Below are 20,751 nucleotides of genomic sequence, written 5' to 3'. Positions count from 1 at the left end.
CACATTTGGGGACAACATATACCTTCAAGTCAGCGGCACTGCTATGGGTACCCGCATGGCCCCACAGTATGCCAACATTTTTATGGCTGACTTAGAACAACGCTTCCTTAGCTCTCGTCCCCTAACGCCCCTACTCTACTTGCGCTACATTGATGACATCTTCATCTGGACCCATGGAAAAGAAGCCCTTAAGGAATTCCACCATGATTTCAATAATTTCCATCCCACCATCAACCTCAGCCTAGATCAATCCACACAAGCGGTCCATTTCCTGGACACTACTGTGCTAATAAGCGATGGTCACATAAATACCACTCTATACCGGAAATCTACTGACCGCTACACTTACCTACATGCCTCCAGCTTCCATCCAGGACACACCACACGATCCATTGTCTACAGCCAAGCTCTAAGATATAACCGCATTTGCTCCAATCCCTCAGATAGAGACAAGCACCTACAAGATCTCTATGAAGCATTCTTAAAACTACAATACCCACCTGCTGAAGTGAAAAAACAGATTGACAGAGCCAGACGAGTACCCAGAAGTCACCTCCTACAAGACAGGCCCAACAAAGAAAATAACAGAACACCACTAGCTGTCACCTTCAGCCCCCAACTAAAACCTCTCCAGCGCATCATCAGAGATCTACAACCTATCCTGAAAGATGATCCTTTACTCTCACAGATCTTGGGAGACAGACCTGTCCTCGCTTACAGACAACCCCCCAACCTAAAGCAAATACTCACCAGCAACCACACATCACTGAACAAAAACACTGACCCAGGAACCTATCCTTGTAACAAAGCCCGATGCCAACTCTGTCCACATATCTATTCAAGTGACATCATCATAGGGCCTAATCACATCAGCCATACCATCAGGGGCTCGTTCACCTGCACATCTACCAATGTGATATATGCCATCATGTGCCAGCAATGCCCCTCTGCCATGTACATTGGCCAAACCGGACAGTCTCTACGCAAAAGAATTAATGGACACAAATCTGACATCAGGAATCATAATACTCAAAAACCAGTGGGAGAACACTTTAACCTGTCTGGCCATTCTATGACAGACCTGCGGGTGGCTATCTTAAAACAGAAAAACTTCAAAAACAGACTCCAACGAGAGACTGCTGAGCTGGAATTGATATGCAAACTAGACACAATCAACTCAGGATTAAATAAAGATTGGGAATGGCTGAGCCATTACAAACATTGAATCTATCTCCCCTTGTAAGTATTTTCACACTTGCTTCTTATCAAACTGTCTGTACTGAGCTAGCTTGATTATCACTTCAAAAGTTTTTTTTCTCTTACTTAATTGGCCTCTCAGAGTTGGTAAGACAACTCCCACCTGTTCATGCTCTCTGTATGTGTGTATATATATCTCCTCAATATATGTTTCACTCTATATGCATCCGAAGAAGTGGGTTGTAGCCCACGAAAGTTTATGCTCTAATAAATTGGTTAGTCTCTAAGGTGCCACAAGTACTCCTGTTCTTTTTGCATATAACCACAGTTTTCTTCCCAGGTACCTTTCTTTTGGAACAGTCTCCATCTGCTATTACATAGTATTGTAAAACATGACATCAAAAGCAGTTCTAGAAATCAAAACTCCTTTGTCTCTTGCGTACCTGTCCTGAAGCCTGCTGCAAACCACCAGAACTTTTAAATTGTGCCTCCTCCCCACCCCCCATCAACAGATAAATGTCCCCTCTCCTCTTTGGCACAGGGATGGCCTTTTTAAGTGTTGGTACAGCACCTTGCACATAACCTGCTCTGAGCCTGGGGCCTCTAGATTTTTCTGTAGTAGAAATAATGAACAAAAGAACCCAGGAGTCCTGGCTCCCAGATCAAATCCACTTCCTCCCAGAGCCCTGGCTAGAACCCAGGAGTCCTGGCTCCTAGTGACTTCTGCACAGAAGTTTCCTTCACTCCAACACTACACCTCCCATGAGGCATTGTGCTGTTTTTTATGCAGGGGGAGGCACCTGTTCCCTTTGCAGAGCATGCTGGGAACTGCAGGCAGGACAGCAGGCTTTTCCCATTGACTTGCATTGAGCTACCCTATGGGACTACGTTCCCCATGAGGCTTTGCGCCGCCAGCCGACCATGAAGCCCGTGCTCACCGCATAGCCTTCTGGGATTTGTAGTTCTCCAAAAGGCTCTTTCCTGTTGACTTGCCTAGGGAAGGCGGCCGAGCGGGACTACGTTTCCCAAGACACCCTGCTCCCGTGCTGCGCCGTGGCTGCGGTGCCCCCCCGCCCTTCCAGCAGCGCCGGCAGCTGGCTCGCTCCGGTCCCCCAGAGTGGAACCCTGCAGGCCCCGCACCTGGCGGTAAGGGCCCCCTTTAGAACGTACCCTATGGCGGCGGGAGGGGGTGGGGCTGTACCATTCCCTGCTTTCCCCATGTGGTGCAAGGGGGTGGGAAACGGGCCCTAGGGTTTCTGATCCCCAGGTTCGAGTCCGGCCTCGGACACCTGGGTTCCACGCCCGGTCCGGGGAGGGGGAGGAGTGGGGTTTAGTGGTCAGAGCAGGGCGGGGCTGGGTGATCAGGACTCCTGGGTTCCATCCCCAGCTCTGAGAGGGGAGCAGGGTCTAGTGGTTAGAGGGGTGGTGGGGGCAGGGTTGGGACCTGGACGCCTGGGTTCCATCCCCAGAGCGGGGTCTGCAGGGGTGGAGCTGGGTGCCAGGGATGCTCCTGCAATGCTTTGATGCCGGTGACTTGGCCGTGGTGGGGGCAGGCGCCGGTGCTGTACGTCCCCGTTGCCAGGGCTGGACTCCCGCTGTCCTGTCCCGGCTCCGCCGCTCCCCGCTCTGCCTTCTGGAGTGCAAAGAGCCCGGGCTAGAGGGCGATGGACTGTCCTGGGGGCCTGGCACATACCTGCCCCTGATACGGGCACCCTGGGGCAAGACCTGAAATGCACAATGCTGGACCACAGATAAATGTTTTTTACTCCCTCCCCTCCCAGAGCTGGGGAGAGAACCCAGGAGTCCTGGCTCCCAGCCTCCCTGCTCTAATCCACTAGCCCCCCACGGCCCTGCAATCTGGCTGGGTTGGATCTTGGCGATGGAGAGGTTTCGGCAGCTTGTGAACACAAGGGGGTAATTTAGATGTCAGCTGGGCCTTATACAGTATGCAGCATGGTACCTAGATGGACCGTGGCTCGTTGGCCCAGCACCACATGCCTTGGACAGTCTGTCCAGGGCTGGTATCCCCTCCGAGCTCACCTGGGGCTTGGGGAAGCCTGTCTGGCCCCATAACAGCCTCGGAGCAGGCATTATACCCAGTATATGGCCCTGATCACTCTTCGCATATCGCCCCGTCCCAGTGCAGCAGGCTAAAGAGACCTGTGGGGTCGCAAGACACAGTGCCCCCTTCCATCAACGTGGGACTGTATATTGGGGGGCAGGGGGAGGCTGAAATCATTCTCCCTGAACAGGCTGCATTGTGGGAACACAGCCCCTCCCTTCCATGTCCTAGAGACCATCCCCACGGGTTATAGCTACTGGGGGTGAATTGAGGACAGGGCGGGGGGGAGGGGCAGGCAAGGCTGCTATGCACATTTGCAGAGCGCTCGCAATCCGACCGCGCCAGCCTGACAAACGGAGCCTTGTTCTGCTGTTAGTGTGATCGCTGCCTTCCCAGAGGGCCGCGGTAACAGCTGTTCCAACCCCAGGACAAGGTGGGTGGATAGCCTCAGGACCCAGGAGTCCTGGCTCCCAGCCTGCCCTGCTCTAACCCACTAGACCCCACTCCCCTCCCAGAGCCGGGGAGAGAACCCAGGAGTCCTAGCTCCCAGCCCCCCCTGCTCTAACCCACTAGACCCCACTCCCCTCCCAGAGCTGGGGATAGAACCCAGGAGTCCTGACATTTTTTCTCTCCTCTTCGATGTCTGGTGGCAGATGGCTCTTCTGTGGGTGGCGAGGTGGCACAGAGCGATTGGGGTGGGGCCTGGTATGCATCTCCCTGGATCCTCTCGTCTGTGCGTGGGTCACGCCAGGGCTAAATGCCAGTGGCCTGAGGTAAAATCTGACCACCCATGTCTGTTACAGAGGGCGGGGAGCCAGGACTCCTGCGTTATCTCCCCAGCTCTTAGAGGGGAGTGGGGTCTAGCGGGGCTGAGAGCCAGGGCTCCTGGGTTCTCTCCCTGGCTCCGAGAGGGGAGTGGGGTCTAGTGGGGTTGGGGCTGAGAGGCAGGACTCCTGGCTTCTGTGCCCACACCAATAACCCCGTGTCCATGAGGCTCTCCTCACTTTGCTATGTGTGGGCTTTCCAGCCCTAGCCCTCTCTGCTGGCCTTTGGATGACGCCCGGACCCACCAAATTCATCTTGCCAAACGTCCGCCTGGCAGGGGCCCCATCCTCTGGCCGCTCCTGGGATTTGAACCAGGGCCGCAGAAGGAAAGGTTCCCCCATGACCTCCCCCACCCCGGCATGATCTGGGATTGACTGGGTGGGGGGACTGGATGTGTATCACAGCAGCAGCTTGAGTTGATCTAGAGTGTGGGGGAGGGGGTATCTCGGCTGGGGGTGATGTTGGGGGGCTGCTGGAGAGAGGGGGAACTGGGAACGAAGACCCTGCGCGAAGCGTTGGGGGATCCTGGTTCTGTCCATGCGTCTGCCCATCCCTAGGTCCCTGGAATGTCAGTCTGTCTGTCATCCTTCTCTCGCATATCCATCTTAATGTCTGTCTGTCTGTCCCTAGGTTGGCTGGCTGTCTGGCTGTCCATAGGGTGCCAGTCCATCTGTCTGTCCATAGGGTATCTGTCTGTCCATCTCCAGGATGTCTGGCCTTCTGTCTGCCTGTCTCTAAGATGTCTGTCTGCCTGCCCTTATGGTGTCTGTCCATCCCTAGGATGTCTGTCCATCTGTCTGCCTGTCTGTAGGATGTCTCTCTGCCTGCCCTTAGGGTGTCTGTTCATGCCTAGGATGTCTGGCCGTCCCTAGGTCCTTGGGTTGTCTGACTCATCCATCTGCTCTCTGACGCCCTCCACACCTCCTCGGCAGCACGGTCCAGATGCTGGTGCACAAATCCACCCCCTGGATGGTCCCGTGGGCCCCTCTCTGGGCGGATAGGCAGGGTGCTCCTTGGTTGGCTGCGGCAGCCGGTGTCACGGGGGCGGGAGGTGTTGGCTAATGGGGGCGGGGATGGATGGGACCAATGGGCCGTGCACCTGGTGGTGGCAGGGCGCGTGTAACCCCACGCTGGATGTTTGACTTGCCCAGTCAGTGGCCGTGCAGAGACACCCGCTCCATGGGCACTGGACTCCAGGGGCTTCCTTCCACTCGGGCGCAGGTCGGTGCTTGGCCTTCTTCTTCCGTCCAGTCACTGATTCGCTCTTTCTCTCTATCTCTCTCTGCATTTCTGCCCCCCTCCTCCCCTTCCCACTCTGTCCACCTGGTCTCTTCCCTGTCAGCTCTTTGGCTGGGCTCCACAGGGAGCAGATCCGGCAAGCCAAGGACAAAACACGTCACCCGGGTTTCTCTTTAATCTGCTCTCTCCCTAGCCAGGCCCTCAGTGATCTGTCCAGGTTCCCCCCCCCCAGCTTTTCAACAGGTGTCTCGGTCACTTTCTGATCTCTCTGTCAGTCTCTTTATTTATCTCCCTCTGCATCCGTTCTCTCGTCTGTCTGTAGCTAGCCGTCCATCTCCAAACAGCGCGCTTTCTCTATCTATCTATCTATCTATCTATCTATCTATCTATCTATCTATCTATCTATCTATCTATCTATCTATCTATCTATCTATCCACATCCACCCGTCTCATCTATCTGCCTATCCCGTAAACACCCTTCTGTCTGTCACTTACCCTGTTTAATCCACACATTCTCTTTTTCGGAATTTCTCAGTACACCCAGAGGTTATTACCCTGACCAAGTTCGGGGCCCCCATCATGCTGGGTGCTACCCAGAACCTCCCGCGCCCCAACCGAGATCAAGGTCCCCGTCACATAGACCCTCCACCTGCCTGAGATCGGGGGCCCCATCATGCCTGGCGCGGCGCAGACCCCAGCCGGAGGCAGTCGCTGCCTCGAAGCGTTTGCCATTCAAACAGACAAAGGCAGGATCAATCTCCCAGTTGTGTCGATGGGGAAAGTGAGGCCCAGACAGGTGCGGCGACTGGCCCAGGATGCCACCAGGAAGCTGGAGCAGAGCGGAGGAATAGAACCCAGGAGTCCTGGGGGCGAATTATTATCTCTTCACGAGGATGTGAAATCCCCACTGCGTGTCTTTTTCTTTTAGATGGAAACGGCGCTCCCCGCTGTTGGCAAGGAAGGAAACCACCACAAAATAACCAAGTTCACCTGAGGTGAGTGACTTCTGGAGACCGTCTATTATGAGAGCAGCTGAGAGTTCCTAACCAAGATTGGGCCCACGTTTGCAGCCCAGACCGCCCCATTGAGTGCGGCCATTGCCCCCCAGCTGCCTCACCCCAGAGGCGGTGCATCTCAGCGCCGGGCGAGCCATCCCCATGTGGTGTTATGTCTGGTTGTTCGCCCATTATCCCACCCCAGAGGCAGCCGCATCCCAGTGCTAGCTTTGTTCTGAGTGTTCCTGTCTCTCACCTCCAGGTGTCTGTGAAGGCAGGAAGATGCTGTGGAAAGCGCTGCTGAGGATGGAGCTGGGGGGAACGGGGAACCGGGCCCCCTCCATGCACTGGCTCCTGTCCCCCGCTCTCCGGTACCGGTCCACTTCTGTCATGGATAACCACCAAGTGGAGCTGGCCCGAGAGCGATCCAAGACAGTCACCTCCTTCTACAACCAGTCAGCCATTGACGTCGCAGCGGAGAAGGTGAGGGGCGTTGGCTCAGTCAGCCTTTTCCCCTCCCAGAGGGGACGTTCAGTGCTTGGAGGGAAACTGAGGCAAACCCAGTGAGTGGCACTAGGGGGTGCTGTGCTGCAGGGAGTGTGGGAGAGGGCTTTCACAGCTGGCCTCAATGCCCCAGTGTGGTGCTAGGGGGCGCTGTGCTGCAGAGCGCCGGGTGGGGCTCAATTATTCTGAGATCCTGCCCAAATTCCAGTTCCAGTGACTCCACTCTACCCTCCCAAATTCCCTTCTGCTCTTTCAGTTGGACACAGGATTCCTTTTCACTTCCTGTCCCAAAGCCCTGCGCACCGCATGTTAGCCGGCTGCTGTGCCCTGCCCCAGAGTCAGCCGCATCTCAGCACCAGCTGAGCCGACCCCCTATGGCCTCGCTGCGCGGCTGGTCCCCAACTGCCTCACCCCAGAGGTGGCTGCATCTCCGCGCTGGGCGACCCGTTCCTTGTATGTGAGTCATCTGTTCCTCTCTTGGCTCATATCCCCACGCTGAGCCAGCAGTTACTCACCCAGAGTCATTCCCTGCTACAATGGCTGTGCAGCGGGGTAAGTCGGTCCCAGTGTGTTAAATAGGAAGGGGAAAGGGGGCGGGGAACAGCAGGTATACGGGACGGAGCTTGGCAGCATGAGCCACTGTTAAGCAGCCAAATGTTTACTCAGAGAAACCAGGCGACTTGCTGAAGAATTAGCGCCCGTCCCCTGTACTCGAGGGGAGTTAAATATTAATTTCAGCTGCTGGCAAATAAAACATGCACACACGTGCCACAGAAGAAGGGATGCATTGCCAATCCAGGAGGTATTAATCTGGCCTTAGTGAAATAGACTGGAGACAGAAGTTAAGGGGCCCTTTCTCCTCTAGGGGGCGCCAGCTCCAATCTGGCCCCAGGGCAGGGACTGGCTGACTCAGGGGTGTGGGGAATGGGGCACGGGGTCTCTAGGGGGCGCTGGCTTTGATCCGGCCTTGAAGATGCCGATCTGAAGCCCCCCACCCCCTGCATTGCATTCGCTACTTTTGATTTCCGGTTTGCTTTTTCCAATGAGTATCCTTTGAAAGCCCCTTCCCTGTTGCTGGGTAGGTAGCAGTATTGCCGTGGCAACCCTCTCGGTTGCCTAGGTATCCATGGCAACTCCTGTCCTTCCCCTCTAAAGAGCCCACACTTCAGCCAGGGGAGGCCCAAATCCTGGACCCCAGCCCGTTAAAAGACGGGGCTGAATTGTGAGGCCCAGTTTCTGAGGAATGAGGATGGCTCGCCTGGTGCTGAGATGCAGCCACCTCTGGGGCGGGGCAGCTGGGGAACAGCTGCACAAGGGAACAGGCTGGGGGACGGGAGCCATTACCCCCACGGCCCTCCCAGGCCTTGCAGATTGAAGGCGTCAGGACGGCTATAGCTGCTCTGTATCCCAAGGCGGGTGCATGCTCATCACCGGGGAATCTGGGGCGTTGGTCCCAGCAGCAGGTCTGGGCTCCCATGTGCCTCCTGGCAGCGAAAGCGCCGCGGGGACTGCCAGCTCAGGTGTTTGGCACGACCAAGTCCGGGGTTCCCCCAAGGGCCCGTCTAGCCCGGTATCCTGCCCCTCCCCTGCCGCCTGGATCAGACCCACGGGCCCATCTAGCCTGGGATCCCCCAGTGTGTCAGACCCTGGTGGTGTTTGCTGCGTCGGGGTTTCCAATTCCTCCTCCCCCGAACTGCCCCTCCCTGAATCCCATGACATTTGGCTGTTCTCTCTCTGTGTGTGTGTGTGTGTGTGTGTGTGTGTGTAATGTGCTGGCTCAGGGGTGTCCAGCCCCGTGTGGGGGTCCCCAGAGGAAGGGAATCAAGCTCCTTTCTCCACCTCTCCTGTTCTTTCTCCTCTAGTTCTTTTCTCTCCCTCTGCTCTGCGTCTTTCACAATCTTCCCTCCTTTTTGTTTCTTCCTCATTCATTCGTCTCTCTCCATTTCTCTTTTTTCTTTCCTTCATTCACTCCTTTCTGCTTCCTGCCATTTCTTCCCCATTCAATCCCATTTCTCTCCTTTTTCTTCCCTGTCTCATTCATTCTTTCCCTCACTCCCGCTCCTTTTATTTCTTCCTCGTGCATTCTTGTCTTTCTTTTCTTTCTCATTTGCTCTTTTCTCTCCCTCTTTCTCTTTCCTTTCTTCCTCATCCACTTTCCCTCTCATTGCTTTTTTTTGTTTCTTTCTTGTTCATTCTCTTGGAGTTCCTGTCCCATTCTTTCCCCATCTGACCCTCCCTCTCTCTCTTCTGTTCCCGTGGACACCCCACAGACCCACCCCCCATGTCCCATCTGGGAGCGGCTATGCCCCACAGCTGTATTGCCACGATCCACCTGTTGTTCCCTGCTCTGCCCTCAGACGGTGCTCTGGACCCTACATTAATCCGCCTCCTTTCCGTTCTCTTCCAGCCGTCCGTGAGATTGACGCCCACCACCATGCTGTATTCGGGACGGTCGCAGGATGGCAGCCACCTCCTGGTAAGTTGGGGACCGGCACAGCCCCCCAGCAGGCCCCCACCTGGCCCACCTGAGAGCTCAAACTGAACCCCACTGTACTGTATGGGAAAAGAGTGTTATACATGCAGGGGAAACTGAGGCACAGAGCGGGGGGAAGAACATAAGAATGCCCACACTGGGTCAGACCAAAGGTCCATCCAGCCCAGTATCCTGTCTGCCAACAGTGGCCAATGCCAGGTGCCCCAGAGGGAGTGAACCTAACAGGCAATGATCAAGTGATCTCTCTCCTGCCACCCATCTCCACCCTCTGACAAACAGAGGCTAGGGACACCATTCCTTACCCATCCTGGCTAATAGCCATTAATGGACTTAACCTCCATGAATTTATCCAGTTCTCTTTTAAACCCTGTTATAGTCCTAGCCTTCACAACCTCCTCAGGCAAGGAGTTCCACAGGTTGACTGTGCGCTGTGTGAAGAAGAACTTCCTTTTATTTGTTTTAAACCTGCTGCTCAGTAATTTCATGTGGTGGCCCCTAGTTCTTATATTATGGAAACAAGTAAATAACTTTTCCTTATTCACTTTCTCCACATCACTCATGATTTTACATACCTCTATCATATCCTCCTTTAGTCTCCTCTTTTCCAGTCTGAAAAGTCCTAGCCTCTTTAATCTTTAAAGGGATCACACAGTCATGCAGGGAATTAATAATAGAACCCAGGAGTCCTGGCTCCCAGCCCCCTACTCTAACCATTAGACCCCACTCCCCTCTCAGAGTCCTGGCCACTCCGACTCTAGTTCTGCTGGAATTGGTGAGGAGGAGCTGCGGGCTGCAGGTTGGGTCCTGTGAGGGAGGGATGGAAGCAGCCCTAAAGATGCCAACAGATGGGTGCCAGCGTCTCCTTAGCAGGACAGATGCCAGGACACACCCAGTCAGTGCCTCATTCAGCCTGTGGGCTGGGATCTCTTAGGACTCCTGGGTTCTATCCCCAGCTGTGGGGTCTAGTGGGTTAGAGCAGGGGGGGCGGGGAGCCAGGACTCCTGGGTTCTGTCCCACTGTGTGTGCAGCTGAGAACTGACACACCTGTTGCCTCGTTGCTTAGCGCCGTTCTCTGGTCTGCCCAGGCCTGAGGGTTCGCTGGCTGTTTCCAGGCAGATCGCCCGGCATGTTACGTCCTGCCTCGTTAAATGAACGGATGGGATTGTAGCAACCTTCATCCCAGTCTCTGCACAGGAATGGCTCACCCAGCGCTGAGATGCAGCCACCTCTGGGGTGGGGGCAGCTGTGGAACAGCCGTGCAGTTTTTCTTCAAAACAGTTTAAGACAGAAAGAGAAGGAGAATTCGGACTGGTTGATTACAGGGGTCTGGATTAAGGGAGGAAGAACAGAATTAGGCACAGACATAAGATCAGCACCTTACCTCTTTAGCTTGATTAAACCAGGAGTCCTGGCTCCCAGCCCCCTTGCTCCCCTGATCCCGATCAATTACACTCTGAGTTCTTCCTCCTGTAGAAAAGTGCCCATTACCTTCACCGCGAGCTGCCCGTCCGCATCGCCCATCGCATCAAGGGCTTCCGCAGCCTCCCCTTCATCATCGGATGCAACCCCACCATCCTCCACGTGGTACGTACCTGAGCAGGGGCACAGCTGAGGGACACCGTGAGGGGGAAGGGGACAAGGGGGAGCTGGCGGTTGTAGTGTGGGTGGGGTTAGAACCCAAGAGACCTGGCTTCCGTCCCCCAGCTCTAACCCACTAGCCCCCACTCCCCTCCCAGGGCTGGGGAGAGAATCCAGGAGTCCTGGCTCCCAGCCACCCCTCCCCTCCCAGGGCTGGGGATAGAATCCAGGAGTCCTGGCTCCCAGCCACCCTTGCTCTAACCCACTAGCCCCCACTCCCCTACCAGAGCTGGGGAGAGAACCCAGGAGTCCTGGCTCCCAGCCACCCTTGCTCTAACCCACTAGCCCCCACTCCCCTCCCAGGGCTGGGGATAGAACCCAGGAGTCCTGGCTCCCAGCCACCCTTGCTCTAACCCACTAGCCCCCACTCCCCTCCCAGGGCTGGGGAGAGAACCCAGGAGTCCTGGCTCCCAGCCACCCTTGCTCTAACCCACCAGCCCCCACTCCCCTCCCAGAGCTGGGGAGAGAACCCCGGAGTCCTGTGCTCTATCAGGGTGAACCCTGCTGCCAGTCAGTGTTTCCCTGCCTCGCTTTACGCTTATTCGTTTTTCCGTCCTTCAGCATGAGCTGTACATCCGAGCCTTCCAGATGCTGAGCGAATTCCCCCCGGTGAGTATTCGGTTACCTGCTGGCCCGCAGCACACAAAGCGCTAGTTAAAATACGGGAACAGGTTATACATTTGTTTCCCCCATCACTGACTGATCCTGGGCCTGGACCAATCGAGCGAAGGGTAGAATATCTGCAGGGAGGATCAGGATAACGTAGGTTATCACATCTCCATCCATCCAACCCCACACTACGCCATCCCTCCCTGTACACGCCATCCCTCCCTGTATATGCCATCCGGCTATCTCAACTGGATCCATCCATCTGTCAATCCATCCATCCCTGTACACACCATCCATCCCTGTACACGCCATCCCTCCCTGTATATGCCATCCGGCTATCTCAACTGGATCCATCCATCTGTCCATCCATCCATCCATGTATACACCATCCCTCCCTGTACACGCCATCTGGCTAGCTCAACTGGATCCATCCATCTGTCAATCCCTCCATCCCTGTACACACCATCCATCCCTGTACACGCCATCCATCCCTGTACACGCCATCCCTCCCTGTATATGCCATCCGGCTATCTCAACTGGATCCATCCATCTGTCAATCCATCCATCCCTGTACACACCATCCATCCCTGTACACGCCATCCCTCCCTGTATATGCCATCCGGCTATCTCAACTGGATCCATCCATCTGTCCATCCATCCATCCATGTATACACCATCCCTCCCTGTACACGCCATCTGGCTAGCTCAACTGGATCCATCCATCTGTCAATCCCTCCATCCCTCCCTGTACACGCCATCTGGCTATCTCAACTGGATCCATCCATCTGTCAATCCCTCCATCCCTGTACACACCATCCATCCCTGTACACGCCATCCATCCCTGTACACGCCATCCCTCCCTGTATATGCCATCCGGCTATCTCAACTGGATCCATCCATCTGTCCATCCATCCATCCATGTATACACCATCCCTCCCTGTACACGCCATCTGGCTAGCTCAACTGGATCCATCCATCTGTCAATCCCTCCATCCCTCCCTGTACACGCCATCTGGCTATCTCAACTGGATCCATCCATCTGTCAATCCCTCCATCCCTCCCTGTACACGCCATCTGGCTATCTCAACTGGATCCATCCATCTGTCCATCCATCCATCCATGTATACACCATCCCTCCCTGTACACACCATCTGGCTATCTCAACTGGATCCATCCATCTGTCAATCCCTCCATCCCTGTACACACCATCCATCCCTGTACACGCCATCCATCCCTGTACACGCCATCCCTCCCTGTATATGCCATCCGGCTATCTCAACTGGATCCATCCATCTGTCAATCCATCCATCCCTGTACACACCATCCATCCCTGTACACGCCATCCCTCCCTGTATATGCCATCCGGCTATCTCAACTGGATCCATCCATCTGTCCATCCATCCATCCATGTATACACCATCCCTCCCTGTACATGCCATCTGGCTAGCTCAACTGGATCCATCCATCTGTCAATCCCTCCATCCCTCCCTGTACACGCCATCTGGCTATCTCAACTGGATCCATCCATCTGTCAATCCCTCCATCCCTGTACACACCATCCATCCCTGTACACGCCATCCATCCCTGTACACGCCATCCCTCCCTGTATATGCCATCCGGCTATCTCAACTGGATCCATCCATCTGTCCATCCATCCATCCATGTATACACCATCCCTCCCTGTACACGCCATCTGGCTAGCTCAACTGGATCCATCCATCTGTCAATCCCTCCATCCCTCCCTGTACACGCCATCTGGCTATCTCAACTGGATCCATCCATCTGTCAATCCCTCCATCCCTCCCTGTACACGCCATCTGGCTATCTCAACTGGATCCATCCATCTGTCCATCCATCCATCCATGTATACACCATCCCTCCCTGTACACGCCATCTGGCTATCTCAACTGGATCCATCCATCTGTCAATCCCTCCATCCCTCCCTGTACACGCCATCTGGCTATCTCAACTGGATCCATCCATCTGTCAATCCATCCATCCCTGTACACACCATCCATCCCTGTACATGCCATCAGGCTGTCTCAACTGGATCCATCCATCTGTCAATCCCTCCATCCATCCCTGTACACATCAGCCATCTATCTCGACTGGATCCATCCCTTCATCCATCTCTGTATGCACCATCCAGCTATCTCAACTGAATTGATTCATCCATCCATCCATCCATCCTTTTCTTTCTCTCTCTCTCTCGGGATCTCTGCTGTTCTGGACTTGGGTCTATATGGTTAAGGTGTCACAATACATTTACCATAAGCTGGTTATTTGGTGGAATTGGGGCATGGCCCTTTCCCCTCTCTGGGGCGTCGGCTCCGATCTGGCCCCAGGGTGGAGGACTGGCTGGCTCAGGGGTGGGGAAATGGATACGGGGCCTTTCCCCTCCAGGGGGGCGCTGACTTCCACACCGGTTCATGTCCCTTCCGTTCTGCCCCCCTCCCAGATCAAGGACCAAGAGGCAGAATCCCAGTACTGCAAGCTGGTCCGGCAGCTGCTGGATGACCACAAGGACGTGGTGACGCTGCTGGCTGAGGGGCTGCGGGAGTGTCGCAAGCACATCCAGGTACCGAGGGGCTGGGATTGTGAGAAGGGTTAAAGCAGGGGGGCTGGGAGCCAGGACACCTGGGTTCTATCCCCGGCTCTGGGAAGGGAGTGGGGTCTAGTGGGTTAGAGTGGGGAGGCTGAGAGCCAGGACTCCTGGGTTCTCTCCCTGGCTCTGAGAGGGGAGTGGGGTCTAGTGGGTTAGAGCAGGGGGGTCTGGGAGCCAGGACTCCTGGGTTCCATTCCCAGCTCTGCTACGCGCTCTGTGGGTGAGCTTGGTTAAGTCACGTCCCCTATTTGTGTGTCGTTTTCCCCATCCGTAAATGAGACTGATACCATCCTTTGTAAAGTGAGATTTGCTGATGAAAAGCACTACATGAGCACTTGGAATGATTATAACACGCACTGTCACTGCTTAGTTACTGCTTATTCATTATTATTTAGAAGGATCATTTTTGCTAGTCTATTATTATTGATGACTAATCATCATTTTAGTATTTTTGTCAATATTCCACCTACTTATGTCTAAATGATCATGTTCTGTGTTTGTAATTTAATATTTTACTTACTGGCAAATACATATTTTATTATCAATTATTAATTCCCCTTATGCTTGTATTATGATTTTGGATTAATAATAATTATTTCTGTATTTTCCCCACTATTATGCTAATTTCTCATCATCAGTATTCATCTTTTACTAATCTTTTATTGATTCTTGTTGATTTTCTCTTGAATTGTATTAGCTCATTAAATCCCATTATACTGATTGCATTTATGATTCTTTTTCAATTGTCATTCAATATTTTAAGCCACTTGTCTATGTCTAGGCATGGCGGAATTCCATTTTTATTTGTTTGAGGTTTCCATGGAGAATATCAATGTTTATTTTTAAGCTTTTTAAAATTTGTATCCATTTATTGACTCTGTTTCCTGGTTAGTGCTCATAAGTAACCCTTTCCGTCCAAGCCATATGGACGTACTTGGCTTTGGTTCTGTGTGTCGCTTCGGTGTCAGTACAGTACCGATTCCTTGTACTAGCGTTCTCCATCCGTAGATCTCAAAGCGCTTTACAAAGGAGGCTGGTATCTTTATCCCCATTTTATAGATGGGCACACTGAGGCTCGAAGCGGGGACGTGACTTACCCAACATCACCCAGCAGGCCAGGTCCCCTGAGTGCTCTCCCAACTGGGCCTCACTGCCTCTTTGTTAAGCTGTTGTCTTGTTAACCCCTTCGCTGCCGTTCTCCTCCCGTGTCAGGACGAGAAGGTCATCCGCTATTTCCTAGACAAGACGCTCACCTCCCGGCTGGGGATCCGGATGCTGGCGATCCATCACCTGGCGCTGCACGAGGAAAAGGTACGGCCTGGCCTCTGCTTTCCCATTCCCCTCGGCTCCTTGCCGCCCTAGAACGGGCAACACACGTGACACAGCTGGCTGCCCCCAACGGATTAGAGTCGGTCCCCCGGAAATTCATAATATATTATGGAACCGCCCCGCTTGGGTCTGGAGCCCTGCCTCTAGGGGGCGCTGGCTCTGCTCTGGTCCCAGGGCGTGGGACTGGCTGACTCAGGGGGGCGGGGAATGGACATGGGGCCTTTCCCCTCTAGGGGACGCTGGCTCCTCTCTGGTCCCAGGGCGTGGGACTGGCTGGCTCAGGGGGGCGGGGAATGGACATGGGGCCTTTCCCCTCTAGGGGACGCTGGCTCCTCTCTGGTCCCAGGGCGTGGGACTGGCTGACTCAGGGGGGCGGGGAATGGACATGGGGCCTTTCCCCTCTAGGGGACGCTGGCTCCTCTCTGGTCCCAGGGCGTGGGACTGGCTGGCTAAGGGGGGCAGGGCATGAGACGTGTTAAAGCCCTGCTTGATTGGTGCTCTCTCTCTGATTGGCAGCCGGACTTCGTGGGAATCATCTGCACCCGTCTCTCCCCAAAGAAAATCATTGAGAAATGGGTGGATTTTGCTAGGTAAGGTATCATGGTGCTCTGTGGTGCCACCTGGTGGACACAGCCTGGAGTTACACCCTTTACATTTCGTCCTGCTCTAATTTAAGTGTAGCGTGGAGGGAGTGGGGAGGAAATTTCTTCTTCCTGAAAGTATCGCTTCGCTGGATCTGCAGGTGGATTCATACGGGGTGGTTCCCCTCTCCGGTTCAGTTGGTGGCTTGCAGAGCTCCTGCTGTTCTTGGTTAACCACTAACCGGCTGAGATGTGTTTGGTGCTCGACAAGGAAAAATCATCCTGGATTTATGAATGGATTTTTTAAGGGTAGATGATTGGCTGCTGCGTGTATCTAGGGAACTCCCTGAGATATGGCTGGTGAGCTGGGGATGTAATGGAAGGGGAAATCTGTCTGTATAAACAAGAGTGGGGTCCAGTGGTTAGAGCAGCGGGGACTGGGAGCCAGGACTCCTGGGTTCTATCCCCAGCTCTGGGAGGAGAGTGGGGTCTGCTGGGTTAGAGCAGGGGGTCTGGGAGCCAGGACTGCTGGGTTCTATCCCCAGCTCTGGGAGGGGAGTGGGGGCTAGTGGGTTAGAGCACGGGGGCTGGGAGCCAGGACTCCTGGGTTCTATCCCCAGCTCTGGGAGGGGAGTGGGGTCTGGTGGATTAGATCGGGGGAGTTGGAATCAGGATTGATCCAGTGCGGTGGGGAGGTTGAGTGACCGACCCAGCCTGGCTAATGCTCTGTTCCTCTCCCCTTCCCCGGGTGCAGGCGTCTGTGTGAGCACAAGTACGGGAATGCCCCGCGGGTGCGGATCAATGGGCACGTGGCTGCTCGCTTCCCCTTCATCCCCATGCCCCTCGACTACATCCTGCCGGAGCTGCTCAAGAACGCCATGAGGTGAGCTCCCCCGTCCACCCAGTGCATGGCAATGGGGCTGGCTCAGGGGGGTGGGGAATGGACATGGGGCCTCTCCCCTCTAGGGGGCGCTGGCTCTGATCCAGCCCCAGGGCGTGGGACTGGCTGGCTCAGGGGGGCGGGGAATGGACATGGGGCCTCTCCCCTCTAGGGAGCACTGGGTGGATAGGCGGGGCCTGATTTTAGGCTAAATTTTTCACTCTCCCCCTTCCCCAGAGCCACCATGGAATCTCACCTGGACACTCCATACAACGTGCCCGACATTGTCATCACCATTGCCAACAACGACATCGACCTGATCATCAGGTACTGTGTGCCGGCCGTGAGAACAGCCGGCTTAGGCTGGAATCCCGCCCCCGGTGACGTCAGCGGGGGTCCCTCCGGGGTCGCTGAGGGAGGGGATGAAATTAAGCAAGGGGAAATGTTGGCCGGGGATCGGATGGGGTGTCTCTGTGGGGGAATAGGTGATCCTGCCCCGGGTGGGGACCAGCTAGATTGGTGGAAGTGGGGTGAGCTGTGGTTTGTCGGCTGCACGGTACTGAGTGGACCCTGTTCCCCCCGATAGGATTTCGGACCGGGGTGGCGGGATCCCCCATGAGCACCTGGAGAAGGTGACGGATTATCACTTCACCACGGCGGAGTCCAGCGCCCAAGACCCCCGCATGAACACCCTCTTTGGGAACATGGTGGATATGGTCAACAGCGGCCAGTCGGGCCCGATGCACGGGTGAGTCTGGCGCTTTGAGCTGCAGCCACGCCAGCTGTGCGGTAACATTCTCAGCATCCTCTGCCAATGGGGCATCCTGGACGGGTCCTCAGACGGGATCCGCCCAGCTGGGCAGGAACAGGTTTTCCCCATCCTGCCAATATTGCCGAGAGCGTGAGGAGATTCACCGTCCGCGAATCAAAATCTTGACAACATCCGCGTATTGAAAAGCCGATTCCCTCCACCCCCGATTTGGGTCCATTGAAATGTTTCGTTTAGATCTTAGGAAAAACTTTCTAACGCTAAGGTTCGTTCAGACCCGGAACAGCTTTCCTAGGGAGGTTGTGGAATCTGCAATATCAGAGGTTTTTAAGAGCAGGTTGGACAAACACCTGTCAGGGCTGGTCTAGGTTTACTTGGTCCTGCCTCAGCGCAGGGGCTGGACTTGATGACCTCTCGAGGTCCTTTCCTGCCCGACCGTTCTGTGATTTCAACCCGTTTTCACCAGCTGATCAGTCTAATTAGCTCAAAGGTCGAAGGGATTTCAAACTGGAAAATTGGAACATTGTCGTTTTGAAAATGTCGAAACGTTTTGTCAGTTTCCAGTTTGTTCATCCTGTGTATTTTGACGAAAAGACGAGTCGTCAAACGGTTCCCCGGCGGCTCTGCCCCGCCGCTGTTTGTTCCACAAACAGGAGTCTCTGTTCCCAGAAATGGTTAAACAGGATGGAGATTTGAGCGGATGGATAGAACCCAGGAGTCCTGATATCCAGCCCCCCTGCTTTAACCCACTAGACCCCACTCCCCTTCTACACAGCCCAGTTGTCCTGCTTCCCAGTCCAGGACCACCACAGCATCTCCGTGTTGGCCATTTACAGTACGTTGCGTGCATAGGCACTGACTTTTATTTTTCCCAATGGGTGCTCCGCCTCTTCCCGCGCTCGCTCTGCCTCTTCCCGCCCTTGCTCCGCCTCTTTCTGCCCCCAGGCTCCACCCCCTTCCCCAAGGCTCCCTGACCGCCCGCTGCTCTCTGCCCTCCCGCAAGCGCCTCCAGCCAGCCACCAAACAGCTGATCAGCGGCTCCGCCAAACAGCTGCGGCTGGTGGGTGCTGAGCACCCCCTATTTTTTCCCTGTGGGTTCTTGAGCCCCGGAGCACACACAGAGTCGGCACCTATGGTTGTGTGTAATATTATTTGTTAGCTGTGATTATGGTCGCGCCTAGGAGCTAAGTCATCGCCTAGAACCCCATTGTGCTAGGTGCTGTACGTTATTAGGTGTATTACGGTAGCACCTAGGAGTCCAGTCACGGCCCAGAACCCCGTTGTGCTAGGCGCTGTACGTTCTTAGGTGTATTATGGTAGCGCCTAGGAGCTCAGTCATGGCCCAGAACCCCGTTGTACTAAGCGCTGTACGTTATTAGGTGTATTACGGTAGCACCTAGGAGCCCAGTCATGGCCCAGAACCCCGTTGTGCTAGGCGCTGTACGTTATTAGGTGTATTACGGTAGCACTTAGGAGCTCCAGTCATGGCTCAGGACCCCGTTGTCCTGGGTGATGTACGTTATTTATTAGGTGTATTACGGTAGCCCAAAGAGCTGACAGTCTCAGTCTAGAACTCCCATGTGATTACCCCCCCTTCTGTCTGTCTCTGCCGCAGGTTCGGCTTCGGGCTGCCGACCTCCCGGGCCTACGCCGAGTACCTGGGGGGCTCACTGCGCATCCAGTCCCTGCAGGGCATCGGCACCGACGTGTACCTCCGTCTGAAACACATTGACGGCAAGGAGGAGAGTTTCCGCATCTAGAGACTTCCCCTCTCTCGCTGGCCCGCGGCCCCCTCCGGCTCCGCATGGACATCGGCTTTGCTTCCCGTGACTCTGTGCTTGGATATCTACGGACCCGATCCCACGGCCCCGGACTCCTGGGTTCCCAGCGTCTCCGCAAGGGGGCAGGACTTGGTGCTTACGGACAGGACGTCGCCTCCTGCTAGTTATTCCAGTCTCGCCCCTGGGAGCACCCTAATGGAGTCTTTATTCCAGGGGGGCGGGGCATGGGTCGGCCCCAATCCCAAACAGGTTTTGAAGGCAACGGACGCTTCCTGGCGCACGTACTTCCATTGGTAGCTCCACACTGCCAGCACCTTGCACACTCGTTTTCTCACCCTTGTTTCATTCCCTTCTTCTGAAGAAACCAAATCAAAGGATGGCATTGGAGTGGGGGGAAGACTTTTATTCCTGCGCATGGCTCCAGACTCGCTCCCCCACCTGTCTCTCCAGCCCCACCCCTTCACACTTTGGACAGGGGAAGATTTTTATAGTTGCGCTTGGACGCTGGATTCCCCTCCCACCCACTGCACATGGCTGATGCCAATTCTAGCCCTGTTTTTTGTTTTCCTGCTTTCTCGTTTATTTCGGGGGTGGGGGTGGGGCAGGATGTGGATTTGACTCCCCTCCTCGGGGGTGGCCGGGGGAACCAGACCCGTGACGTGTATCTCGCTGTGATTCCGATTAAAAGTGCCGATTCTGAAAGGCGGCGCGGCCGTGTGACTCTGTGCCACAGGGAGCTGGGCAGAGCTGTGGTTCCTAGCATCGTTGTGATCATCTAGTCAGACACAAGCCGTACAAGCTTCCGCGAATTAACTCCTGTTTGAAGTAGAGCAGAGCTTTTAGGAAAACATCCCATCTTGATTTTAAAATTGCCAGTAATGGAGAATCCACCACGACCTTTGGAAAGTCATTCCAGTGGTTAATTCCTCTCAATGTTAAAAATTTGCCCCGGGTTTCCAGTCTGAATTTGTCTAGGTTCAATCTCCAGCCATTGGACCTTGTTCGATTTGTCTGATAGCTTGAAGTGCCCATGATCAAATATTTGTTCCCCATGTAGGTACTTATAGACTGGAATCAAGTCACCCCCCTTTGCCCTTCTCTTTGTTAAGCTAAGTAGATGGAGCTCCTTGCGTCTGTCACTCATATTGGGTTCCAGGAAGTGGGCGGGCGCAAGGTTGGATGTTTTGCTAAAAGCTCTGCTCTAGGAATTATTTTGGGGCAGTTTTCTGGGGGTCAGACGAGA

General features: G+C 54.8%; 1 protein-coding gene across 1 annotated transcript; it reads left to right on the top strand.

The window, feature by feature from the left end:
* Positions 1 to 2,262: 2,262 nt before the first annotated feature.
* On the top strand, positions 2,263 to 20,199 carry BCKDK (branched chain keto acid dehydrogenase kinase). Its single transcript, XM_065402863.1, has 13 exons — positions 2,263 to 2,343; positions 6,252 to 6,318; positions 6,581 to 6,801; positions 9,230 to 9,298; positions 10,790 to 10,900; positions 11,516 to 11,563; positions 14,022 to 14,141; positions 15,381 to 15,479; positions 16,014 to 16,087; positions 16,833 to 16,961; positions 17,196 to 17,285; positions 17,545 to 17,706; positions 19,343 to 20,199. Exons 3-13 carry the CDS (start codon positions 6,601 to 6,603, stop codon positions 19,485 to 19,487), a joined length of 1,248 nt encoding a protein of 415 aa, XP_065258935.1. The 5' UTR covers positions 2,263 to 2,343; positions 6,252 to 6,318; positions 6,581 to 6,600; the 3' UTR covers positions 19,488 to 20,199.
* Positions 20,200 to 20,751: the final 552 nt, after the last annotated feature.

Source organism: Emys orbicularis, chromosome 4, assembly GCF_028017835.1.
Source record: "Emys orbicularis isolate rEmyOrb1 chromosome 4, rEmyOrb1.hap1, whole genome shotgun sequence".
NCBI lineage: Eukaryota > Metazoa > Chordata > Testudines > Emydidae > Emys > Emys orbicularis.
This window is presented reverse-complemented; position numbering and strand designations above follow the sequence as displayed.